This window comes from Mya arenaria, chromosome 14, assembly GCF_026914265.1.
Source record: "Mya arenaria isolate MELC-2E11 chromosome 14, ASM2691426v1".
Classification (NCBI taxonomy): Eukaryota; Metazoa; Mollusca; class Bivalvia; order Myida; family Myidae; genus Mya; species Mya arenaria.
The window spans coordinates 58,225,880-58,252,302 of NC_069135.1; the positions used below are offsets into that span (position 1 = coordinate 58,225,880).

A 26,423-nucleotide genomic window follows, 5' to 3' on the forward strand; every position below is an offset into this window, starting at 1 on the left:
ACAATTTAATGTACGTTGCCACAAAGTAAAGTGGCGCAGTTAAAGATCAGCACACATGTTCAAAGCAAAATAGACTTAAGGTATCCACTAGCGGCTCAGGGGGAGGGGGGCGCCCCCACCCACCCTTAAATCGCCCAAGTTTACTTATTTAAATAAAAGAAAATAGAAAAGAAATACCCATACACACCGCTGTCAACACGTTAAACGGAATAAATTAGGTTCTGAGGGAGAGGTGCAAGTCAAATGTTACGCCCCTAAGTTACGCCCCACTCTAACATCAATAGCTGGAGCCGCCCCTGGTATTGGATGAACGTTGACATGTTGACCAGCAAGTTATGAGAAGCGCACAGACCGTGTCTGCATGGCTTGAACCCCCAAGGCAACCCCTCCCGTGTATAGCGCGCGGGTTGCACGTCATATGCATTGCTAATTTATTCAATGAAACGATAGTTTTCAGATACAAAGGTTAAAATGAAATTTAAAAAAAATGTATGACAATTGTTTTCTTGTACTTTATATATAATACATGTATTGAATTTCTTTTATATCATTGATAACAATAACATGTAAAGTACTTTTGGAGACAACATCAGAGGCTGATGAACCACACACTGGCCATGCTGTGTTTTTTTAACAAATCAGCACATCAATAAACTTAGGAAATAATTTGAAAGAAAAGGAAACCTCATTTTACTTTGTTTTATTACAAATAAATACATTATTCGGCAAAACAATGGTAACATAATACATGAAATCAGTAAGTATTGCGCTTAAGTCAACAACAAATACTAGGTATAGCGATACAGAAATCGACAACTAAACTCTCATAGTTTAACTTTGTCTTTTACATTTTATCTTTGTTTCCCTTATAGGATTCTTTGTAACCATTTTAATTAAGGATATTTAGACAATTTGAAATATGCATCGAAAGGATGTCAAAGCTTATGGAAGGGAAATATTACGGTTCGCCCGATGGCCGTGCACCAAACTGTGATATGTATAAAATGTCAACTAATGAACAACAATAAAGGAAATAATTCCACACAAGTTTACGACGCTGCCACAAAGTGCGTTCATCACCACAGCATGAAGCTGCAGGGACCGGAAATGGTGACGGTAGTCTAGTCGAGATGGACGACGGGCGTCTAGGCGGCGCCGGGGACGGCCTCCTTGAAGGCACTAGACAGCTGACTTTCCCCGACCACGGTAATTGGCAGGTACGGATAAGCCGTCTTATTCAGGTAGTTCTGGAAGCGAGAAAATGGTTAGTTCAGTTTGAACTTATTTATTTTACAACAATTGTGAAACAAGTTATAACCACATTATATTAATCACTCTCGTTGGCACGATTTTATGCGAGAGCGTGGTCTTGTGTTGTAGGGAAAACCGGAGTACCCGAAGGAAACCCACTTGTCCGGCTTGGTAACCACAAACCAAACTTACATGCGCCCAGGCCGGGAATCGAACCCGGGTCTCCTGAGAAGCGAGTGCGCTAACCACTGCGCTGACCGGACAACCAAAAAATAATAGAAGTATTTCGATGATATAATTCAAAAGTTCCAACATACACATTATGGTAATAATGCAAGTCACGACAAAATATTCTTGTATACGACTGAGTCAGATTTATTGCAAACTACAACAATGCTATAAAGGGAGGAAGCTCGCGCTACTCACGTGAGCGTATGTGATGCCGTTCCGCCGCTCATCAATGGAGGCGCCCTTGCCAACCCAAACAAACACCTCTTTCTTCGTGTCCACGATAAACACGTCCTGAGCATAAATATATCATAATGTTACTGAACAGTACACTAACATTTCAAAATTTTGATAAATTACTTTTAAAACATGTACAGTGTGTAAACTATAAATAAATCAATCATTTAAGTCATATAGAAATGAATGCATATTACAGAACGCACATTCTTTGTACATGACTAAAAAAACTTCGCATTCCGCAAAAAAAGATGCACTCTTACTCCCACATAATATTAACCACAAGTAACACAGTTTTATTATACCAAAAAGGATGAATAAAATTCGAAGGTAAACGATTTTTATTTGAAAGAAATGTGCAGATAACGCGGTATTTTTGCCATTTGAGATGAAAGTAGATCGCAGTAAATCTTTTAGCACTCACCAATCATTTAATATATTTGCGTTTTCAGCTATTAATTACACGGTTACAATCTTGTTATCAGTAATTAACATTGTCCATAAGTGCATTATTTAGGAAGTAGTTGAAGGTTTATCACTCAATGTATATGTTTGTTATACATGTTTAATATGCATCAATTTTGTATAAGAGTGTCACTTTAAAATGCGGCAAGTATGGTTAAAACCAGCTCTTACATCGGAACTGAGGTCGTCGGCGGTAATTTCGCCCGTCTTCACCTCCTGCATGTCAAGCGACCCGTCGGCGTCGGAAAGCTTTAGCAGCGTTGGCGGACCCTCCGGATCAGCGTCATCCTCGTCGTCATCGCCCTCCTCGTCCAGGAAACCGTAGAACGCGTCCTGTAACCATGGCAACACATGGTGGTTACAATGCACACACTTGATTTACAAAGAATGGCCTATAAAGCGAACATATCGTTTTTATACCAACAATTGTCTTTATTAAATAAGCGGACTCGGATCTCGATATTTAGATCAGCAACAGCAATTCTAACTAGCAGCTGCTGTACAGTTATTGAACAGAAAACAAAACTGCTAAATGTCAAAGGACAAAACTGAATGGATTCCATCTACAACTGTTAGTTTATTCAGTGCATGTCTAAAGAATTTTTGAAGCAAGTAATGAAATTTATCGATAAAATAGAACTTGTCATAACAGGTAATTTTTCATGATTTTAAAGAGATGGGTCCAGGGGCGGTTCCAGGAATTGGCGTTGGGGCGGGCGTAACTTTGGGGCGCAACCTTTTGATGTTTGCATGAAAATTTGGGGGTATTCCCTCCAGAAAAAAAATACAGTCGGAAATGGTGCATTATGAGCGTATTTTATACCTTTTTAATGCCATGTTGATTTAAAGAATACACTTAGACGATTTTAGAGGGGGCGCGCGCCGGTTGCACCAACCTATAAATTCGCTAGTGGGGTCGGAATACCTGACCTGTTGGATCAACCACCATCATTTAAACAATATCGCCCACATTTCCCGAAATGTGAGCACATATTTAGTCGACTTACGTCCGGTTCTGTGTCTGCCTCCTCCAAAACCACGAGCTCGATGTCGCGGCCTCGGTCACTCTTGATCTGGGCTACAGCCTTTGCCGCCTGGGGAGAGAAGTAAATGTTACTGGACGTTACAAGGGAAGTAAACATTATCGCAAATTATGATTATTGAAATTATCACTTGCATAATTCTGATTGCAAGATTATATTTACTAAAGAGAAGACATCATTTTGACAAGATTTGGCTACACTGGTGATGAGGCACTGATGTAGAATAAGATTCCGCTTTTAAAACAGATGCGAAACCTTAAAAAACCCTCGTCGGCGTTGGCGGAAGCCCGTTCCGCTGGGAGATAGTAAGGTCAGGGTTATTCATTGGAGATTGTAATTAAATTATATGTAATAAGGTACCTCAAACTTCTCGATGCCGCTTGCTGATCCACCGTTCCATTGGTATATAGTGAGGCCTAGATCCAGAACAAACACGTCGTCACCGGTCAGTTCTTTACGGTTACGAGGTTTCTGTTAGATAATATAACATTCTCTTGTATTTATTTAATACTATAAGAAACCCCATGCTACTGATATAGGGTTTTAGACAGGATTAAAAAGGGCAGGGTGCTGCAGAAAAGGGACAGGGAGCGAAGGGTAAAAAAGAACACTGAATTTGGTAACGACGAACCTGAACATATGAATTTGGCAGAAAATGTTTTAAATTGTGTGTAATTAAATACTTTCAGGTTTAAACTCCGAGATGTGTCAAGTTTGTATGTATTTATAATTTTATTATAAGTTTTAAACAATAGTTAAGATATATTTGTCAGCCTTGAGTATTAAATTAAATGGAAGGCAGTTGGGTGCCCGTGCTGGTCTCCATGACGGCATGATGGTGCTACTAAAAATATTTATCAAAGCAGCTCTCGTCTCACCTCGCTCATTACTACACGGCGGTCGTCCTTCTTGAATCGCAGCAGCCTGGCCTTGTACTGTTCCGGCTCCACACGCCGGAAGCCAGTGTCCGCGCCGCCCTTCAGGTAACTACACAGAGAGAAAGGTTTCCAATGGTGCAATTCAGTTACAATATTCACATTTAAAAGATTTATAAAATACTTGCCCATAATGCATTACATCTAACAAGTATCCGGGTCTATAGGTGGCCCCTTCCCCTTACCAATTCAGGACTCGGCCTAGGACTCGGGAGCTTTCACTGATTTATCTTAAATAGTACAGGTTATAGCCGAACGTCCACGCGTTAGAATATTCCTAATACATCGAAAGACGGTGTAACCGGTCTAACCTGACTGTTTCAAAGTAGGATTTGAACATTTCCGATTCGTGGCCCTGGACCTCGCGGTGCTGGACGGGCTTGTCGTCATGGAAAGTGTCCAGCTCCACTGTCTTGTAGGCCGCAGTTCCGTACTCGTCCTGGAGCGGTAACAGGGAGGGATTAATTGCGTGGAAATATAATACGTACGTTACGGTCTTTATTTTACAGTGGATGGGTTATATGTTATCACATTATATTCACTACGCTCGTTGGCACAATGTCACACAAAAAGATGTCTTCGAGCATAAAACATGGAGTAAACACTTAATTTTAAATAGCGGACATAATTCTTCAAATCTGCAATTTGACGTACATCTCTACAATGTCTCTATTGCAAAGTAAGAACACCTCTGCAACTGATGCTTCTGTAGCAGTCTTCCGGGCTCAGCAATTTACCTTCGTACTCCACTTACCGATCCAGAAGTGGAAGTCTTGCAACATATGCAAGAAACCTTCGTGCTGTACTTTCCGATCCAGAAGTGGACGCCATACAACAGTGGCTACATACCGGCGTGCTCTACTTCCCGTTCCAAAAGTGGATGTCATACAACAGCTGCTACATACCTGCGTGCTGTACTTCCCGATCCAGAAGTGGACGCCATACAACAGCTGCTACATACCTGCGTACTCTACTTACCGATCCAGAAGTGGACGTCATACAACAGCTGCTACATACCTGCGTGCTGTACTTCCCGATCCAGAAGTGGACGCCATACAACAGCTGCTACATACCTGCGTACTGTAATTCCCGATCCAGAAGTGGACGTCATGCAACAGCTGCTACATACCTGCGTACTGTACTTCCCGATCCAGAAGTGGACGTCATTCATCAGCTCCTACATACCTGCGTACTGTACTTCCCGATCCAGAAGTGGACGTCATACAACAGCTGCTACATACCTGCGTGCTGTACTTCCAGATCCAGAAGTGGACGTCATACAACAGCTGCTACATACCTGCGTGCTGTACTTCCCGATCCAGAAGTGGACGTCATACAACAGCTGCTACATACCTGCGTGCTGTACTTCCCGATCCAGAAGTGGACGCCATACAACAGCTGTTACATACCTGCGTACTGTACTTTCCGATCCAGAAGTGGACGTCATACAACAGCTGCTACATACCTGCGTGCTGTACTTCCCGATCCAGAAGTGGACGTCATACAACAGCTGTTACATACCTGCGTGCTGTACTTTCCGATCCAGAAGTGGACGTCATACAACAGTTCATCGCTGTCGTCGTTTTTGTGCGTCTGAGAACAAAAATGAAAGTTTCATAACAATTTAAGATCATTAAAGAAGATGAAAATTCATTCTTTTTCAATCAAATCACGATAGATACAAGGTCTGCCAAGATCAATGGATTACAGAAATACCGGAGTATGATCTGGTCAGTGCTCGCGATAAGGAAAATGTCGGTAGGTAGTTGGTAATTCAATGAATTAGTAATACTGAAGTATGATGTAGGCAGTCAATACTCCCGTAAAGGATACTCTCAGTAGGTAGCCAGTACTAGCGTTATGGGCTATTGAGGTAGTTAAGGATACTCTCAGTAGGTAACCAGTACTAGCGTTATGGGCTATTGAGGTAGTTAAGGATACTCTCAGTAGGTAGCCAGTACTAGCGTTATGGGCTATTGAGGTAGTTAAGGATACTCTCAGTAGGTAACCAGTACTAGCGTTATGGGCTATTGAGGTAGTTAAGGATACTCTCAGTAGGTAGCCAGTACTAGCGTTATGGGCGATTGAGGTAGTTAAGGATGATATCGGTAGCTAGTACTCGCGTTAAGCATCATGTCGGTAGGTAGTCAGTACTCGCATCCATGATGTCGGTAGGTAGTCAGTACTCGCATTAATGATGTCGGTAGGTAGTCAGTACTCGCATTAATGATGTCGGTAGGTAGTCAGTACTCGCATTAATGATGTCGGTAGGTAGTCAGTACTCGCATTAATGATGTCGGTAGGTAGTCAGTACTCGCGTTAATGATGTCGGTAGGTAGTCAGTACTCGCGTTAATGATGTCGGTAGTCAGTACTCGCGTTAATGATGTCGGTAGTCAGTACTCGCGTTAATGATGTCGGTAGTCAGTACTCGCGTTAATGATGTCGGTAGTCAGTACTCGCGTTAATGATGTCGGTAGTCAGTACTCGCGTTAATGATGTCGGTAGTCAGTACTCGCGTTAATGATGTCGGTAGTCAGTACTCGCGTTAATGATGTCGGTAGTCAGTACTCGCGTTAATGATGTCGGTAGTCAGTACTCGCGTTAATGATGTCGGTAGTCAGTACTCGCGTTAATGATGTCGGTAGTCAGTACTCGCGTTAATGGCGGTTTGGTAGTCAGTACTCGCGTTAATGATGTCGGTAGTCAGTACTCGCATTAATGATGTCGGTAGGGAGTCAGTACTCGCGTTAATGGCGGTTAGGTAGTCAGTACTCCCGTTAAGTATCATGTCGGTAGGTAGTCAGTACTCGCATTAAAGATGATGTCGGTAGTCAGTACTCGCGCGTATGGTGATGTAGGTAGCCAGTTGTCACGTTAAGAATGATGTCGGTAGATAGCCCGTTAAGGATACTCTCAAAAGGTAGTCATATTACACGTTGAGGTTGATGTAACTAGTCAGTACTCACGTTAAGGACGATGTAGGTAGTCAGTACTCACGTTAAGGACGATGTAGGTAGTCAGTACCCACGTTAAGGACGATGTAGGTAGTCAGTACCCACGTTAAGGACGATGTAGGTAGTCAGTACCCACGTTAAGGACGATGTAGGTAGTCAGTACCCACGTTAAGGACGATGTAGGTAGTCAGTACTCACGTTAAGGACGATGTAGGTAGTCAGTACTCACGTTAAGGATGATGTAGGAGTCCCCACTGTAGAAGTTACCGTACTCCTCCTTCGGCCAGTCCTTCACCTCGAAGTTCTGCGAGGAGAGAACCACGGGGAAATGGTATAAGATGAATACTCGATTAACACGTGAAGCTGTAAACCACAGGGGCGGGGTGCGTTGTTTTGACACACATCTTTGACCACGCCCCCCCCCTTTTTTCCAGACTTATTATTTATGATGAGGGAACTGTTACTAATGATAACTTACAAAAAATGGATTTTTTATTCTTTATCGTTGCAGGGTTAGGGTAAGAGATAATAGAATAAAAAAATATTTTTTTGTAAGTTATAAGTAACAGTTCCACCATCATTAATAATAAGTCTGGGATTTTTGGGTTAAAAAATGGGGGGAGCGGCGTGGTCAAATGGGTGTGTCAAAACAACGCACCCTGTCCCTGTGCTGTAAACTAGGACTACCGTTACAGACATGTTATCAGAAAATGGCTCGTATAAAGAAAAAAATAGAGGTGCATGTCTGTTCTGGCAAATGTATCTCTACATATCGCTTCATTTAAATTTGCAACCTTTCAAATACATTGTATATACGTTAAACTGTAAGTAATTTGGTGCAATTTTATTGATCAATCTTTTATGTTTTAACAGCATATAATACGGCAAAACCTCATATTTTTTATGAAACGGAGAAATGGGTTATCTTACAAGTGTACAGAAATAAATATGATCGATGTGTTTTTTCCCTTGTTTTTTTCCCTCACAGTTTTATAGATTTCTGAGCATCAATTTTACAACAGCATTCTTAGTTCATGAACCACCAGGTTTTTGGCGTTTTCACAACGTGTACGAGTTTTGAGTGCATAATTCGGTTTAAGTAGTAATTTGCGATTGACAAACATATGACAGCATACCATTTATATTGACAAGTGATGGAAATCACTGTTCACTTTTATTTTTAAATAATTGTATTGGCATATGAGGTGAAATAAATCAGAAATTAATCTTGACAATGATTCATTTGCCGATATTTCCTATGAAAATGCACAATTAAATATAAAGCATAAACATTATCATCTTTGGAAGATGTAATAAGTTGCAAACCTGATCAACGCGCTTTTGAACAATATTAAAATCAAATCCAACTAAAAACCTACATTCAACCTCTACCAGTTTAAAAGTAAATGCAGATTAAGGACGGTATTAATAAAACATCTTAAGTCATTTCTCATCTTAATACATAAAATTAATGGAAATAAAGTATTTAAGATACTCTTAAGTTATTATACCATATGACCAGTGAGATACTTAACTTAAGAAAAAGACTTAAGTTAGGACAACAGGGGCCATGGTTAAGAACAGGCCCAAGTCTGAGTTCAGACTCAAGTGGCAAAACTGCAATGTTTTAAGTCGTAACTTGGTTTCAAGTAAAGTAACAAGGATGAAATTTGCTGATTTTTTTATTATTTTTTTTTTTTACAATTATTCACAAGTATGTTTGAAAAACGAATGTTACAAAGGCGATTCTTTGTAAATGAGTTTAGAAGTTAGACTCGAGACTTGTCCGTAAACTTGCCCCAGTTCATTTAATGAACGAGTAATACAATACTCTTCACTGAGCATAATTACTAATCGTCCATTTATGAATTTTATTTTCAAGGGAATGTTTTGTGGCCTGATTAACCGATAAAATTAGAAGAAAAAAACAATGTACGTGAAGTTAGCGGCCTAGCGGCGTGAAGTTGGCGGCCTAGCGGCGTGAAGTTGGCGGCATAGCGGCCTGGTGGCCTAATTATTTTTTCTATTTCCAAGCAATTGTTAATGCGTTGTTTTTTTAAAACCATGTTAAAGTTTTTTATTCATATAGTTACATAGCGGCCTTAAATTGTTTTCTATTCAGAACATTTTTCATTACCTTTTATTCTAAAACAATTTTAAATTAACTGTTTTATGCACAAATTATCACTCTGAAGCGTTTTTCAACTATTTTAAAAAAAAATCGATCAAGCACTTCAGCGACCTAGCGGCCTAGCTGCGTGAAATGAGCGGCCTGGCGGCCTTGCGGCCTAAATTGAATCTTATTTCAAAGCATGTATACATGCATTTTCTTCTAAAACAATGGCATATTAACTGTTTTTATGCAGACATTAACACATTTAAGCGATTATCAACATTTTTTTCAAAATCGTCGTTAAAGCAGTCAGCTAATTCAAAGCATTAAACATTCTGAAAAAAGGTTGAAAAACGCTTCCCAGTGATAATTTGTGCATAGAAACAGTAAATATATTGTTTTAGAAGAACAGGCATGTTTAATGCTTTGAAATAGCTAACTGCTTTATCGATGTTTTTGAAAAAAATGTTGATAATCGCTAATCGCTTCAGAGTGTTAATTTGTGCATAAAAAAAGTTAATATGTCATTGTTTTAGAAGAAAACGCATGTATACATGCTTTGAAACAGGATACCATTTTAGGCCGCTAGGCCGCCAGGCCGCCAGGCCGCTTATTTCACGCCGCTAGGCCGCTGAAGTGCTCGATCGACTTTTTTGAAAAAAGGTTGAAAAACACTTCAGAGTGATAATTTGTGCATAAAAACAGTAAATATATCATTGTTTTAGAAGAACAGGCATGTTTAATGCTTTGAATAAGCTGACTGCTTTATCGACGATTTTGAAAAAAAAAATATGTTGATAATCGCTTCAATGTGTTAATTTGTGCATAAAAACAGTTAATATGTCATTGTTTTAGAAGAAATTGCATGTATACATGCTTTGAAATAGGAAACCATTTTAGGCCGCTAGGCCGCTAACTTCACGCCGCTATGCCTATAGGCCGCTGAAGTGCTCGATCGACTTTTTTGGAAAAAAAAGTTGAAAAACGCTTCAGGGTGATAATTTGTGCATAAGAACAGAAAAAAATATCATTGTTTTAGAAGATCAGGCATGTTTAATGCTTTGAAATAGCTGACTGCTTAAACGACTTTTTGGAAAAAAAAATATGTTGATTATCGCTAATAGCTTCAAAGTGTTTATTTGTGCATTCAAACAGTTAATATGTCATTGTTTTAGAAAAACATGCATGTATACATGCTTTGAAATAGGAAACCATTTTAGGCCGCTAGGCCGCTAACTTTACGCCGCTAGCCGCTAGGTCGCTGAAGTGCTTGATCGACTTTTTGGAAAAAAAAAATTGAAAAACGCTTCAGAGTAATAATTTGTGCATTAAACAGTTAATTAAAAAAATATAATAAAAGGTAAAGAAAAATATTCTGAATAGATAACAATTTAAGGCCGCTGTGCAACTATATGAATAAAAAACTTTCGATTTATCATTGTTTTAAAAAAACGCATTAACAATTGCTTGGAAATAGAAAATAATAATAATTAGGCCGCCAGGCCGCTAGGCCGCCAACTTCACGCCACTAGGCCTCTAGGCCGCCAGGCCGCTAACTTTACGCCGCTAGGCCGCTAACTTTACGCCGCTAGGCCGCTAACTTTACGCCGCTAGGCCGCTAACTTTACGCCGCTAGGCCGCTAACTTTACGCCGCTAGGCCGCTAACTTCACGCCGCTAGGCCGCTAACTTCACGTGCATGAAAAACACTACAATTTCAGAGCGGATTTATAAGAGCCTCTTATAGCCATTTTTTTCTGTTACCTTCCTGTTGGACATTTAACATGTACTAGTATCTCATTGAAATAACATATTTAGCACTATAAAATTCACAATACATGTGCCAAAAATCTTAATTCGTAGAACATTTGTAATCTTCTAGCACGGTCAACCTTAAAAGTAACGTGAACTATTTTCTAGGTAAAATTGTGACTGTAACTTTCTATGGAAATCGTAAGAGAAATGTGTATTAATGCAATACGTACTATTTTGTTCAGTGTCTACATTTTAAACAAGGTATGTGTAGAAGAGAGACGTTAAAACTCTTCTCATTCTATTATATGAGAATATAAAGAAAAAGGGAGAAAAATGTTTGTGTTTTGCTTTTTATATTCAAAAATTACCTCATTAAAATGAGTATAATGTATGTACATAAGAAAAATTGGCCTGTGAAACTACTTGGCTTTTGGGCTTTTGTTGGGACATTATATGGGCATATCGTTGAGGGGGTGGGGGAACTAACCTCGATCCTCCAGACACGAACCCCGGGCTCCTCGCCGCTACCCGCCCACGCTGGCTCGCTGTCTGCAGACTCCTCTGCAATATAAATACACAGTCATATTATATATGTACAGTATCTTACGTGTATAATTTGGACCATCTTTTAGTCCCAACAACGATGTACCTTAACCCTACCGGTTTTGAACTGCACAGTTTTCGAATATAGTTTTCTATACATGGGAGTTTATTCTTATTTCAACCAAATGTCATCTTTGCGAGATTTTAAAAATGATAACGCTAAATTGAAACACGTCCTGGTGTTTGAACAACCTGTTGACTTTGATGAAGTGATAGATGCCCCTTACATTTTCCGCCAACATACCTGCGTTATGCCAGAGTGAAAGAATATTTAAACTTCCCTTTTCCCTCTCACTTTTCCTGTTTCACTCGTATGATAAATTGCGACGACGTGACGGATTGTTTTTTATTAGTGATGTTGCAAATCTGCATTTTGCTTAATAAGGCAAGGCGGGGAGATATCCAAAATGTTTAATCGGCGCGAAACAAAAAATGGAAATAAAAGGATAATATACATCCTCAATCATAAATAAGCACACAAATAGGCTGGCTTCATTACTTTCTTTTGTAAAAACATTTTTTGTTTACAATGCCGTTGAGAATACATTGAAATAGCTTAGTCAAACATGTAGTGCAGTGAGCAAGCACGACAAAATTGTCCGCCATTATAACTGGCCATAAATGTCAAGGACACCACAAGGCACCTACTTTTGACCGCCTTATCGGTGTCGGAGCCGAACAGCGAAATGTTGGAATCCTTCCAGTCGTACTTCTTGGCTTTCTGCATTCTGGCGGGTTGTTATGTTTCTAGTAGCGCTGGAATTAGACATAGTCATGGACACTACGCCGATAGCGATAGGGCTACGCCAACAGCGACACGTGTCCGTCAGTCAGGGCACTCCGACAAGCACACAGAAAAAACTTCCACGGCTTCAAAGGATGCGTGCATGCTTATAAATATATTTTAAGCCTATGAAAGTCTGTCAAAATCAATAATCTGTAAGCACATATGTATAAGTATATGCATGTGTCCGCAAATTTAATACAATACATCTTGGGACTATTTTCGTCGGTGCTTTTTACTTTTGCAAATCATGATTGACGATACAAATAGTTTTACTGAAATACAAATCAGTAAAAGTTTGGTATAAATACAGTTGCTCCATTATCTTTGAATAAACAATGTCTGCAATAAAAGATAGAGTAGAACATGGACTAACCTGAACCAACCTGTTTGTGATGCGAGCTTCTGTATGTTTCCTAACTGTATGTCACCTGTGAGGCTTCTTATAGCCAATACACCGCCGTATTTAGTGATGCTTCACGAGATTCCGTGATGGGCGTGGCCGCCAGGTGTGAAACTCCGCCCACTGACAGGTTCCTGGAAAGAAAGTTGAAATTTTTATAGACATATAGAAATGATTGACATGTTTGGATGGCATTAAGTTGTGAATTAAGTATTTCATTTTATTTATTTAAAAAAATTACAGGCTCTAAGTATATTAAATATAACATGTTTTGGCAGTGATGTGTCGTGGACATGAATAACATAAAACATATGGAGGAATATAATTATTGTATTCCATTTTTTTGATATACGTACGTGCTTATCATTGCAAAATAATTTTCACGTTCTATATTTAGGAGTTATTACAGTTGGAAATTTTTCTCTATTTTCTCATATATTTGTTTTTAATTAACTGTATTTGTTTTAAGACAAAACCTTATTTTCAAGATACACCCTTAACAACACTTTTCATAAAAAAATATCGGAGACTTATCCGAAAAAGCGGATGTGTATAAACATGTCGATTCCACCCCTACAGTACAAGACGCAATTGTCATTTCGTTCAATCCATGTAATCTCCATGTATATGCAATGTTTTGTATGGTGTGATGTCTGAAACAGGTTTTATATATTTAACTTATCATTTTATTGGTCGATATTTATAAATTAACCTTTACATACGAACTACACTGTTGGTCATAAGAATTGAACCCTTACCCTATACAGCAAACGGATTGAACTCTTAGTGTGACCATCATGCTAGTTTCGTACATGTACGCAAGTTTCCTAGTTTGTAAGTCGCACAAGATCAACGCGGCCTGTGAAGATTTTGGCTGTATAATGCATATTTCTACCATTGTCTTACACGATTATGTCTTAAGTGAAATGAAATATATCTATTTGGCCAAGTAAATGTCATACAAAGTTATTAAATAGGGTCTTAAAATACCAAATCCAAAACGGCTTTGAGTGACGCGGTAACACCAGTAAAACATGCATTGTTACGGCGAGATACTAATTAAAAGCTTTCTTTTAATCAGATTCAAGCGCCAACACAAATATTTACAAGAAGTTGTTGTTATTTTAGTTATCATTCAGTGCACATCGCTCATTTCATATACCGAGTAGAGCGCCAATTTCAATCAAATCAGTGAATGGGTAAACGCGGGCGCACAATTTTTGAATTAAATCATTATAGAAATGTAGTGTTTTATAATTGTATTTATTGATATAAGTTTAAACTGATTGCCATTGAAGTATATTATTGGAAACATAATTAAGATTTCCAAGAGTAAAGTCATAAAGTTTAACTGCTAAATAAAATCACTACGCGATCTACTTGCAGCGGACTTAAACGTTCCTCTTTTTTAGTATGTAAACCGTCCAAATACATCCGAGGTTGTTTTTGAAAATAATGGCCGAGAAGTTCCGAATGTTTGTGTGTTTGACTGTTTGATGGGAAAGGGCCGCAATTCATGTGGTAAAAACTTGTGTAAATGTTTCTGCATGAATGTGATTCAATAATAGAAAATAATAGAAAAGTGTTTGACTTTGAAACGCGTACAAACCTGTGGACATTTTTCTTTAATTAGCACGCAGGTTCTTTCAATATGTGCATGTACACACACTATTATAGAACTTGTTTAGAATAGAATAGTGTGTCTTCTTGGCTGTATTTATCCTTACGTTTGTGTTTGAGTCATGATGGGTGTGTTTTTGCCAGTTTTCCTTGTCTTTACTGGTGAGGGTTCGCTCCCCACGAAAACCAGAATATTTGTGTATACTTTAATTGTTTAAGTGTATTTTTTCTGCAATTTCGGCATCAAAAAAATAAATAAAAATAAACCAGTGTTTTCTGACGCATTTACTTGTAAAAACAAATTCAAAAGGGTTCATTATCATTTAAAGATAATGTACTGCATACTTATAACAGGGATGTGATTGTCCTGGCAACTGGAGGGCTGAAACCATTTTTTTTTTTTTTTTTTTTTTGGGGGGGGGGTCCCTGGAATTCCGCGAATCCGCGGACAAATCACATCCCTGTTATAATGACACAATGGCACTTGCCTTAATATTATTATTAATACTAAACAGGGGCTTAGCTAGCCCTCTATTCATGTACATTCATCATTGTGCTAGGGGATCAAGGGGCATGCTCCCTCTGAAAATTTTGACAACCATGGTGCAATCTGATGCATTCTGGGCATTTTGAGGAGCTTTATTTAGTACTGGAAACTGGATAGTTTTAGGATCATGTAGTCAACTACACAAACTGCAACTTTGGCTGATTTAAAAGAAAGAATTGTCAGAATCATGTGGATTCAGTCGCGTTCTCGTGTATAGGCAGCTACGCCCCTGCTAAAGGTTGATTAAACAAAACTGATGATGCTCAACAGAAAGGCAAGCACTTCAAGTGCCCCACTTCAGAGCACTTAATTAATTTTCTCACAACCAATGTTACAAATAAAATAACACAAAACAATGGATATCATAACAGTTTAATGTTGCAATAGTTTCATCTCTAACAAATATCTTAAATAACAGTTTCTATGCAAAATAATGTCGGAGAGCAGTTATAAACCTGTGCAGGTGTACAAAGCGAAATATACTTAAAGTATCTGATGTAGGATCAAATTGTCATTGATTGAGCCATTGGTTATTAGGTTAAATGCTGGTGCCAGGTGACCCTGGTGACCCCTTTATAATGTTGGCATCTTTTGAAAGGCAATTGCATACTGAAAACATATACATGTATGTAAAAACACTATAATAAAGTTATTGCAATTCAAAATTTCAAAGATGCACTTTTACTCCTAAATAAGATTTACCACAATTAATACAATTTTTTAATATACCAAAAGGATGAATTACTGTCGATTTTTTTTTTTTTATGAAAGATACCCAGTTTAATTTGACAGAAAGGTGCAGAAAGCATGGTATTTCTACCTAATGAGACGATAATAGATCACAGTAAATCTTTTAGCACTCACCAATCATTTAATACTTTTGTTTTTTCAGCTAATAAATACAAGGTTACAAGCTTGTTACTAGTACTTAACATTTTCCTTTTATGCATTTTTTAAATAAGTAGTTAAAGGTTTATGACTTTATATTTATGTTTGTTATACATGTTTATATGTATTGATTTTATTAAAGTAGGAGTGTCACTTTCAAATGAAATTGGAAATGAAATTGCCTGTTTACCAACACACCAGAGCCATAAAGTCGCCTTTAACAAAACCCGTTAAAATGATACCCAAAAATATGCCGTCACCAAGCATTTAAAACTCACATCACTGTACATGAGATAGCTTTAACATTTGAGCAATTAGATATTTTGGGTAATATACATATAGACCGAGACTTCAAAAGCTCTATACCATTTGCATCATATTTAACTTATAACAACATGAACATGAACATGGTTTTCAAAACATTTCGGATACATCCGTAACAAGAAAACAATATAAACTGTAAAAAAAAACTGGTATAAAATAACATTTTTGAACGTTATTTACAAATTCCTACAATCAAATTATTCAGTCCATAGTTCAAAAAAATTGCGCTGTAAATGGCTGTTTAATACAAAATGAAATCTTCTTGCAAATTAATAGTAATTTTTGCATAAAACATCAAAATAGAAATCAATTTATATGGTTGATGGCAAACATAAATGCAAACGACAAAGGCGCATGGATATCACATACCAAACATTCCTTCATTAGTCTTCAAAACTATATAAACACCAGCTCTAAAACAAAATATTGCAATTCTAATCAGTCCAAAAAAGCCATTACATATGCCAGTTATATAATTATACTTATCACAAGCACATATTACTTACATAAACTAAGTTTCAAGTGATTATTTTGAATGGGTTTTGAGCTATTGATAAGGTTAAGGTTTGTGCAGGACAACACATGATGGCGTTACTTGAGAAGCTAAAACAGGACAATACCTGATGGCGTTACTTGAGAAGCTAAAACAGGACAACACCTGATGGCGTTACTTGAGAAGCTAAAACAGGACAACACCTGATGGCGTTACTTGAAAAGCTAAAACAGGACAACACCTGATGGCGTTACTTGAAAAGCTAAAACAGGACAACACCTGATGGCGTTACTTGAAAAGCTAAAACAGGACAACATCTGATGGCGTTACTTGAAAACCTAAAACAGGACAATACCTGATGGCGTTTCTTGAAAAAAGTACTTTAAAACAATAAAATTAATGTCACAAACAAATTAATTAAGAATTACACACCGTACATCGAGGACAACTTAAAACTGGTTTTAGTGTAAGTCATTTTTAATGGCACTTAAGATTTTAATAGCCGCTTACAAACAATATAATGTTTGTGCCTTCAAAAGGCAGCGTAACTATTTCAATAACATAATTAAAAGCTATACACGCAGTCAATGACAATGATAATTTCACGGACAGTTCAGAAATTAAAACTTCAGTATTTATAATGCCTTCCTTTTTAATGAGCTATGAGTTGAAAGTCTTAACAAATATGGAGATAACATTCTTTAATTAAAGCTTAAAGGCCTAGTTTAAGCCTTCTATAAGTGACCCCTCCCCCAACAAAAAACCCAACTGTGTACATTACACAACTTCTGTTTATTGATCTTAATCTACTTGCCTTGATCCCTCTTATCAGATCTCCGATCTGAGTATCCTCCTATGCAGTTTTGGAAGATTTATTATAGAAATGGACCCTAAATGGTCCTGGGCCAATTAACGAATACACAGGACATTGGCCCCTTCTGTGACACCAGTGCAATTAGCAGGAGATGCACAGCAGGGGATTATCATGCCAAACATTCCTTAAACTAGGCCTTTTACTGCATACATTTAGGCAAAATTACCAAAATGTGTCATCTTCACAAATGCAATTACCGTAACAGCATTTTACACATTCAAAATACACACACACATTTTCGGATAAACACACATCAATAAACAGGAACACAATTGCGTGTTGGACAATTTGAGTACATGATCAATAAATTATTAGAAACCATTGAATTAACTGCAATATCAATAAATGCCTTTAAGAAGTAATGACAAGATCAAGGCAACGGATGCCAACACTCCTTTGTTGTTGATTTTTCAGTCAGAGAACTGGCAAAACTACATAACATTACATCAAAGAGATATGCCATAATGGGCTATGATAAATTTGGGCGTTATGTTGTGTACAAGGTATCACATAATTATCTTTAAAGAGAAATAAAGATATGGCCAAGTTAAACTTTTTTTTATGGCTTTTCAAAGTATTTAGGGGTATAACTTGAGAATTATTTAGGATCATAGTTATGGGCCTTAGAAACATGTATGCATTACGTGTCAGTGGTAACGTGTGTGAAACATATTTAATCAATACCTTGAAGAGTTTATGAGATCTGGTCAAGTGACATCTCGACAACAACAACAACAACACCAGGGCTTTGACAATAACAATGACAAATCTTTTATGAAGAAAAGACAAAATTGAAATGCCCAATTATAAAGTCTACCAAGTAACCTCCATTCTTCCGTTACATACATTATCAAAAGACAACACAATCACACTAATAAAATAAAAAATAAAATTTTTGGTTTAACATCAGCATTATATAAAACATGTACATTTCTTAAAACACCATGGTTGGAGGATAATGAACAATGTATGATAAACCAGAAACCTTCATGTACAATAACACATATGCAACTGTCATGTGTATGATTTCAAAACACTTCTTGTAGGGGTAGGGTTATGGCAGGAAAAAGAGACCGTGCTAATAAGAAAATAGTCAAATATACTGTAATGTTGTTTGAGGAAAAATGCTATTTACCACAACCATCTGACACATAAATGCATGTGAAATAGAGAGGAACTGTCTCAAAGCTTGTGACCTAAGTCCTACTTAAATAGATAAAAGATGCACTCTTTCTCCCGAAAAAATATTTACCACACTTAATACTATTGTTTTAATATTCCAGAAAGGATCAATAAATGTCGAAACCATTGGATGTTATGAAGGATACCGATTTTAATTTGAAAGAAATGTGCATAAAACATGGTATTTCTACCTTATGAGACTAAAGTAGATCACAGTAAATCTTTGAGCATTCACCATCATTTAATATTTTAGCGTTTTCGGCTATTAAATACACGCTTACAATCTTGTTATCAATAATTAATATTTTCCATAAATGCATTATTTAGTAAGTAGTTAAAGGTTTATCAGTCAAAATTAATGTCTGTTATACATGTGTATGTATTGATATTGAATGAGAGTGTCACTTTAAAAATTTGCCTTACTGGTGGATTTGCTTATTGCTATGTTTGTGTATGCACAGTTTCTATATTCCGCTATAATACATGATGTACCGATACTTAATCTTGGTAATGCCATAAATTTCTACATGATTTATTTAATTTTCAACAAATTTTACAATATTCTTTGTACAATAATGGATAATAAAACAGAAAGTCAAACAATTATCGAGTGTATCATGTATAATATTGGTGAATTTAAATATGACCTGTATGAGGTAAGTATCAATACACTCAGACTTCACAGATCAGTACCCACGTGAAAACTATAGGCCTTTCTTATTTACAATCATTCAAAAAAAGGATGTTGAAATACAGTCAATGGCTTGAAATCCCAGGGACCAGTGAAAAAACCTCCAGCCCTGGCAATATCGAGCCAAGCGGAATGCTTACCTTCAGTATAAAGAAATAGGTCTTTTACATCCATTTCAAGCAAACAAGGAAATCAAGCCAAGGGATTTCAAGCCAACGGTGTATCCTTAAAACATTCTTATTTAAAATTTATGTTATCAAAAAATAAAGATATAATCGTAAAAAAAAAACTTTAAATAAATTTATGAAAGGTCAATAGATGGGCCCTATTATTATTCTTAAACACGAGCTAAATTAAGCCTGTGTTACAACTCCTCATGTCCCATGTTGGTTGCCGCATCCTTGAAAGTGTCACAGTACATGGCGTACACATCTGGCCTGGCATCCGGGCTCACTTCGAACCCTAGTTCTGCCACCCTCTTCAGCGCCCAGTCGAGCCCGCGTCCCTCACTGACCGCTGCAGCCAGCACACCCAGGTATGCTAAAAATGTACGTGTTGGGTTAGATTCAGTATGGAGCTGGAATTTTAATTTGTAAGTTGTAACTTACAGTAAATAAAAACAAGAGCTTTCGTAAGACAGCGCGCTCGACTTTGCCGCTTTGACTTAGAAGTAAATACAATAATAATGTAATATTACCAAGTTTGGTCTGTTTATGTCAAACCTTACTAAAATTATTCAATACATAAGGTGACTTTGATGCTGCCCTCCCACCACCCGAAAAATGACGCAAGTCATTCAAATAAATTGATTTCCCATTATGAAAATGTGGTAAAGAATATACAAATATGCCTTTCAAAAGAAATAAAAAAAAATAAAAAAATCAAAAAAAATCAAGGGCCATATAGTATAGCCCTCCTTGTTTTCCCTTGGTAAAAAACTGATTAAGATTCAATGTAAAAATGTGCCTGTCAAAAGAAATTTAAAAAAATATATATATACATATATTCAAGGGACATAATTTGTATTTAGGGTTAAAATGGAGTTATGTTTCTTGTTGTATAATGGTCATAAATAATTTTGAATTTTATTAAGTGCATTGAATGAAAGGTATAGAAGTTTTTTTTATTAAAATCCCAACTTGCCTTTAACATTTACTTGCCTAAAACTTTAACCTAAGTCAATCAGGGGCCATAACTTGTATTAAGGATATGGAGTTATGTAACCTCATTGGGTGATGGTCCTGAACAATTGTGTGAAGTATTAAGTCAATTGAATGAAGGGTATAGAAGTTATTAATAAATATCCCAACCTGCCCTAAAACTTTAACCTAAGTTCCATAGTCAATCAGGGGCCATAATTTGTATAAAAGATAATATGGAGTTATCTAACCTCATTATGTGATGGCTCTGAACAACTGTGTGAAGTATTAAGTCAATTGAATGAAAGGTATTGGACTTATAAGTGAAAATCCCAACTTGCCCTAAAACTTTAACCAGACGCTGACGCCAACGCTGATGCTAGGGCGAGTAGTATAGCCCACCTATTCTTCGAATAGTCGAGCTAATAACCTGGGGGGTCAATGGTGGTAAAGTAAAATATTTCACTAATGTCTTTCACCATCTAAAATATTTAACTCTGAAAATATAAATGGGAGAAGTTTAACAAAAGTGTGGTATGAAGCTTATGAATAAATGATCATCAGTTAAAATTGATGACATAAATTATATATTTTTATTCTCTTGAGATTTGATAGATACTTTCTTGCCACAGTGGCTGTATTAAAATGTCCAGGAATGTGATATTCTGTTTATTACAAAAATACATATTTGATGAGTTACTGTGCTAAATAAATAATAGGTTCCTTAATAGTGTGTGTGTCCTCAACGCTATCAATTTGTGAAATCACCTCACCAGTTATAACACTAGTTATATTTAAAAAATATATATAATAATAATATTGACAAAATTTCATGATGGCGACATTATTTATAATACAATTTTAGTTTGACCAGTGGTGATTTTTTGTGTGAAATTTATCACCTTACAAGCATACACACATTAAACTTTCCAATTTCAGAATTTCCTAGGTAGTTCCAATTCCAAACATGTTAAATGTCAAGAAATGCAAAAGCACAGCATCACATACCGACTCTCCTCCCATCCGAACAGTGCAGAAGAACGGGGCCATTCTGTCCCGCCTCCAGCAGTGTGGATCGCACCTGCGTGAACGTCTCTGAAGTCATTGTCAGGTTAGGAGCTGCAAGCAAAATAATGGAAACTAAAATCGGTCATACACACCTGTGCTTACTGTCAAGTTTGCCTGACCAATAGTTCAATATAGTATTATCTTCTTCATGAACTTGCAGAAACAACAGTCAATGAAGTTAAATCTATGTTTACTTGCATGTCAGTGGAAAACCTCAAGCATTTTCAATTGTACACTTGTACTCATGAGCGGGCCTTTTTCATAAGAATGATCTCAGTGTGTTATAAGAGGTCAGAGCTCGAGGAGTGTCTGTTCCATTAGGGAATTTTTAAAGGAAACAGACAGAATCATTTGACAATGCTCAGTCAAGTAAGGAAACACTTAATCAAGTGAAAAGTTTTTACAATCGTTAGCCTTTTATTTTTTATTTCTGATCTTGCTTGCCATTTTGGAGGAACCGAAGTTGATTTGCATACCAAGGTGTACTGGATAATGTCTAGGTACCCCACTTGTGTTTAAGTTACAGTTAGTTACAAAATACTTACGTATTGGAATGTGGTAATATTTGAGCGATGACTTCCCAACAGAAGATTTTTCCTTTTCTTCATTATAGCCGATATCATCGCCAAACTCAAGATGATTCTCAACCTCAAAGTTAATCCTTGATCTCTCACTGATGTAGGCCGAAGAATGATGTGCGTTTATTCGGTTATCCTTCAATGTTTTCCAGTCCTGACGTGGGGGAACTGTATCATTACCATATGTTGTGGTGCCATCTTTAATATTCAACAATGCCACAGGTTCTTGTGAATGTTTACTGTCGTGTGTTAGTCCCATCCTCATATTCACTATGGCTTTAAACCCGACAGTCTCCAGAACCTCCACATCACAGTCCCTGATCTGTCCGCCCACGTACCAGTTTGTGGAGACAGGGTGAGCAAGCCAGAAGTCCAACCATTCTTCTGGTTCACAGTTGTGTTTCGGTGGGTTTTCAACCAAAGGCTCTCCAGTTATATGAGATACGGTATGTTTCAGATCTTCATGAGTAAAATCAAGGCCCATGGCTGCTGTTATTTTATAGAAATCTTCACTATAAATTTTTGGCTCATAACTTGAATTGTGTCTTGTCTGATTGGCCATGTGCATGAGGGTAACAAAAGTGATTGTATAACCTCGATCACAGTGTAGCAAGATTGGTCTATTTAGATGCTGTAAGGCATCATGGAACTTCTGTATTGTTGCAATGCTGGCCCAGTCATCGTTTCCACCAACCAGAGCTATATACTGCATTCCAGATATATGAGCAGACACCCAGGCTTCTGCTGTTGTTGGCAAATATTCACCACCAAAACTCCCACTATCTCCTGTCTCATACATGAACAGGGAGAGAATGCTTCGGAACCCTGCCTCTGCAGCATATTTGACCTGTCTCTCAGTTAGTCTTCCAGCAACATGGAAGTCTGGCGTGATTTCCTTCGCCCACCACACCTTCAATGGTGACTCAAGACCTGGGGCCTGTCTGTGCACTGCTGTGTCAACCTCTAACAATACCGCACCACGCACCAACAGTAGAACAATGATCAGCAGCAGTATGATGTCTTTTGATATCATTGTTGGAAGGGTAAACATCACGGAATGTTGCTTGGAATGTTATGATGTAGTTCAGTCTGCCACCATTTGAGTTGATCTGATCATTACATGACACTCTGGTCCATTAAAGAAGGGATTTTTGAGATTCTAGTCCGAATTATTTATAGCTGTCACCTTTCAAACTGAAGATAAATAAAAAGTATAAATAAGTCCCAACACTACTTGACAATAAGATGTGGTAGCAAAAGGTATGAACAAGAGAATTGTTTAGGAAGTCTGCAGTTCTTATTCTGGTAATTTCTGGCAATTCAGTGATGCTGTTGACCAGGTATTAATATGTCGCCTCATGGCAATGTTGACAGGAAATCAGGAATTTGACAGAAGATACAGACAGTAAACAGTATACGTGTCTCTACTTACCATATGTTGGTGACATCACAAACGAAGTTTCAATTTGTTATCTTTCTGAATTGTGTCATGAGGCATAACTTGTGAAATTGAACTGTCATGGCCTGTGTTTACCAAGGATCGTTCATTTCCGTGTAACCGGTTAAACTTACGAGAGTTTTTATTGGTCCACATCATTAAAACGAAGATTGACGGAAACTCTTCTTTTAGAGGTATGTTCGTTGATAAGTTGACATTTGCGCGGGAAACAGCAGGATTTGTACTTGTTAAATTATAAATTTAAACGATTCATTCCAAACAGCTGGACATTTCTAGCATTGATTATTTAGATCGAGCTTAATGGTCTGTTACCAAAATTGTTATTTTTTTACCATCGAGGGGTGCCCCCACTCGAGCTTTAAAACGGACCTGTAAACCTTCCCCCCAGGTAAACCTTGGTTTACTGTACTGTATATATATCCATTTGTTATGATTAGAAAATTAGGGTTAGGTTAGGGTATGTTTTCGAAGGTAAGGGTTAAGTTAAAACATACAAGTAGTATGACACTTTCAAAATTATCTGCCTGTTCACTGCTTTAGCAAATTACATGTAGCTACACAAATTTCAGAAAACCAAGGTCAGAACCTACACCTGTTTATTTCCAAGAACAGAGTAGTGGAGGAACCAAATCTGTTGTGTGTGGGTTAGAACCAGCCTCCCGGACAGCTCATTTGGTTAGAGCCCCGTGCTAGTGTTCCAGCGGTCGTGGGTTCGAGCCCCACACCGGGCGCACTTTTCCACCCAGGTTTACTCTACTCGTGGCAGCGGTAAACGGCAGGAGTGCCTCTGTAAGCCTAAAAGATTAATGGGGGGAGGAGTGTAGTGTGTGTGTGTTAGAATCAGCCGCCTGGTTAGCTCAGATGGTTAGAGCGCCGTGCTAGTGTTCCGTCGGTTGTGGGTTTGAGCCCCACATTGGGTGCACTTTTCCTCCCAGGTTAACTTTAAATCTAAAGATTTGTCTGGCTGACAAACCTACAAATGAATCTGATAACCCGATAAAACTCAAAGACAACATATATGAACAAGTAGCTCCCTTGCCTGGCATTCAGCATTTAAAGTGTAGTGCTTGGAAATGTGGTGTACTCAGTACTGGTTTAACCCAGGAAAGTTGTACCCGTGTTTCGGTGCTTTACACCAAGCACGTTAAAGAACCAAGGGGTCTCTTCGAAAAAAGAGCTAGGGTGTTGCTGTCTCTTCCGCGTGCTGTCCCTTCAGCAAAAACAAAGGAACCCGTTGGAAATAAGTGCTTGCACTTTCACGAGTTGTACTTGACCGCAAGGTCTAAAGAACTACATACATGTATAGATAAAGTAAAGTTTTAAACAAACCTCTTAGGAAAACCTTGGAATGCCTTAGTACAATGTCATTTTGGTTATGTTTGTTTGTCTTGGTACTGTGGTCTCACCATGAAGGTAAAAAATAGACCCCAGGTTGCACAAAATAAAATGGTTTAGATTTTATAATAATGTTCATTGTAAAACCTCGCTCTCAGTAGCAAACTTTGCCGATCTTGGTTTTTTAAATGTCCAACAGTGATGAAGACAACTAAGGAATCATGTTCATAATTCTTTTTGTGTGACAAATGTCCAAGTTATACAAACTTTAAGAATGTTTTTTATCAAATGTGATGAAGTTCACTCTTATGGCAGTAGGTCTAACTTTATTATTTATGTCTGACATTTTGTTTGTTTTACAGCATCTTTCTTTTATTGCAATGGTATAAGGGATTTGAACATGCTTCCAAATTATATCAGAGAAGCATGAAAAAGAAAAATGTTATAAAGAAACTAGTAGTGAAAACTCTTATCTGAAGGAGATGGAGAAGTCTGAGAAATATGTATTTATGTATTCTTAAATTTTAGTTGTCTATAGTATGTGCACACCAGTATTATTTCAACAAATAAATTGATACACAAGTACAATGTACGTTAAACATTAAATGGATAAACAGTTAAAAACGTCAAATGAAAGAGTGAGTGGTATTGTGGCCCAGGTTTGAGTAAAAACCAGTATGGGGTTCTAAGAACAACTCAGTTGGTACTACATCATGGGTGTCGAGTCAACTCGGCCCAATTACCTTTTCGGCCTGGTCCAAATCGGCCTAGTCCTTTACGGCCTACTTTTAAAAGGAAAGCCTGTCTATGGTATTAAGTTGTTCACACCTAAGTTGGCGCAATTATTTAGAGCAGTGTGAGAGTGTTTAAATGAACACCAACAACACCTTTGTTAATTGAAAATTTCAAAGGATGATAATGATGTTTTTAAACTACTTAAAGCTAATTATTTTACCTGAGTTTGTAACACAGTTAGGCAGCGTCAGCAGGCTGTGGATTTTGACTGGTGGCAGCGATGGCAACACAGAACTTGCGGAACAGGTAAGAAGTTTTGAATTTGCATGAACATAATTATATTTAGAACTATATGTATTCAGATTATATATGATTATATTAAACTTACTGATATGATCTGTTCATGAACAAGACCGTTGCTAAGTTACTTTTAGTAAATTGTGTTACTTTTATTGGAGTGTCACTTACGGTAATGTATTGGCACGTGTTAGGATGTCATTTCATTATTGATACCGCAACTTGTCAAAGAAAAAGGGACAAGGACGCCCAAAAATGCATGTTTCACTTGTTTATACTGTGGTCAATTTTATATTTCAATTTAGTTTTAATAATAATGATGTTACGATACATGCATGAAATGATATTTTTCAGGGATCTCCTAAGACGAGTACAGGCAGGCGTCCAAGATGTGTAAGGATGTGATGATGTCATTTGCGGA

The 26,423-nt window shown here is 37.5% G+C and overlaps 2 protein-coding genes across 3 annotated transcripts; both read right to left on the reverse strand.

Moving 5' to 3' along the window:
• Positions 1–1,120: 1,120 nt before the first annotated feature.
• LOC128217534 (gelsolin-like protein 2) lies at positions 1,121–12,819 on the reverse strand. The gene is made up of 12 exons (XM_052924724.1): positions 12,756–12,819; positions 12,234–12,341; positions 11,470–11,543; positions 7,345–7,419; positions 5,681–5,752; positions 4,471–4,598; positions 4,103–4,211; positions 3,585–3,695; positions 3,189–3,275; positions 2,353–2,514; positions 1,678–1,773; positions 1,121–1,247 (listed from the first exon to the last, which is right to left on the reverse strand). The coding sequence occupies exons 2-12, from the start codon at positions 12,310–12,312 to the stop codon at positions 1,146–1,148; spliced, it is 1,095 nt and encodes a 364-aa protein (XP_052780684.1). The 5' UTR covers positions 12,313–12,341; positions 12,756–12,819; the 3' UTR covers positions 1,121–1,145.
• Positions 12,820–15,297: 2,478 nt separating this feature from the next.
• On the reverse strand, positions 15,298–23,729 carry LOC128217531 (uncharacterized). 2 transcript variants are annotated; one of them, XR_008258230.1, is made up of 5 exons: positions 23,609–23,729; positions 22,144–23,370; positions 21,539–21,649; positions 16,983–19,931; positions 15,298–16,944 (listed from the first exon to the last, which is right to left on the reverse strand). XR_008258230.1 is itself a non-coding variant. In XM_052924720.1 (4 exons), exons 2-4 carry the CDS (start codon positions 23,225–23,227, stop codon positions 19,756–19,758), a joined length of 1,371 nt encoding a protein of 456 aa, XP_052780680.1. In that variant the 5' UTR covers positions 23,228–23,370; positions 23,609–23,729; the 3' UTR covers positions 15,298–19,755. The 2 variants fall into 2 exon arrangements, 1 of the variants encoding a protein (XP_052780680.1); XM_052924720.1 differs by having other exon boundaries at positions 15,298–19,931.
• Between the last annotated feature and the right edge of the window lie 2,694 nt (positions 23,730–26,423).

Bases quoted from the DNA above. Each gene is read 5' to 3' on its own strand.
- LOC128217534 (XM_052924724.1), bottom strand. From the start codon at position 12,312: ATGCAGAAAGCCAAGAAGTACGACTGGAAGGATTCCAACATTTCGCTG. The intron at 5,753-7,344 runs GTGAGTACTGAC...TTTTGTTCTCAG, and splicing joins ACTCCTACATCATCCTTAAC to ACGCACAAAAACGACGACAG. The intron at 1,774-2,352 runs GTAAGAGCTGGT...ATTTATGCTCAG, and splicing joins CCGACGACCTCAGTTCCGAT to GACGTGTTTATCGTGGACAC.
- LOC128217531 (XM_052924720.1), bottom strand. From the start codon at position 23,227: ATGTTTACCCTTCCAACAATGATATCAAAAGACATCATACTGCTGCTG. The intron at 21,650-22,143 runs GTAAGTATTTTG...TTTTGCTTGCAG, and splicing joins ATATTACCACATTCCAATAC to CTCCTAACCTGACAATGACT. The intron at 19,932-21,538 runs GTATGTGATGCT...GTACATTTTTAG, and splicing joins TTCGGATGGGAGGAGAGTCG to CATACCTGGGTGTGCTGGCT.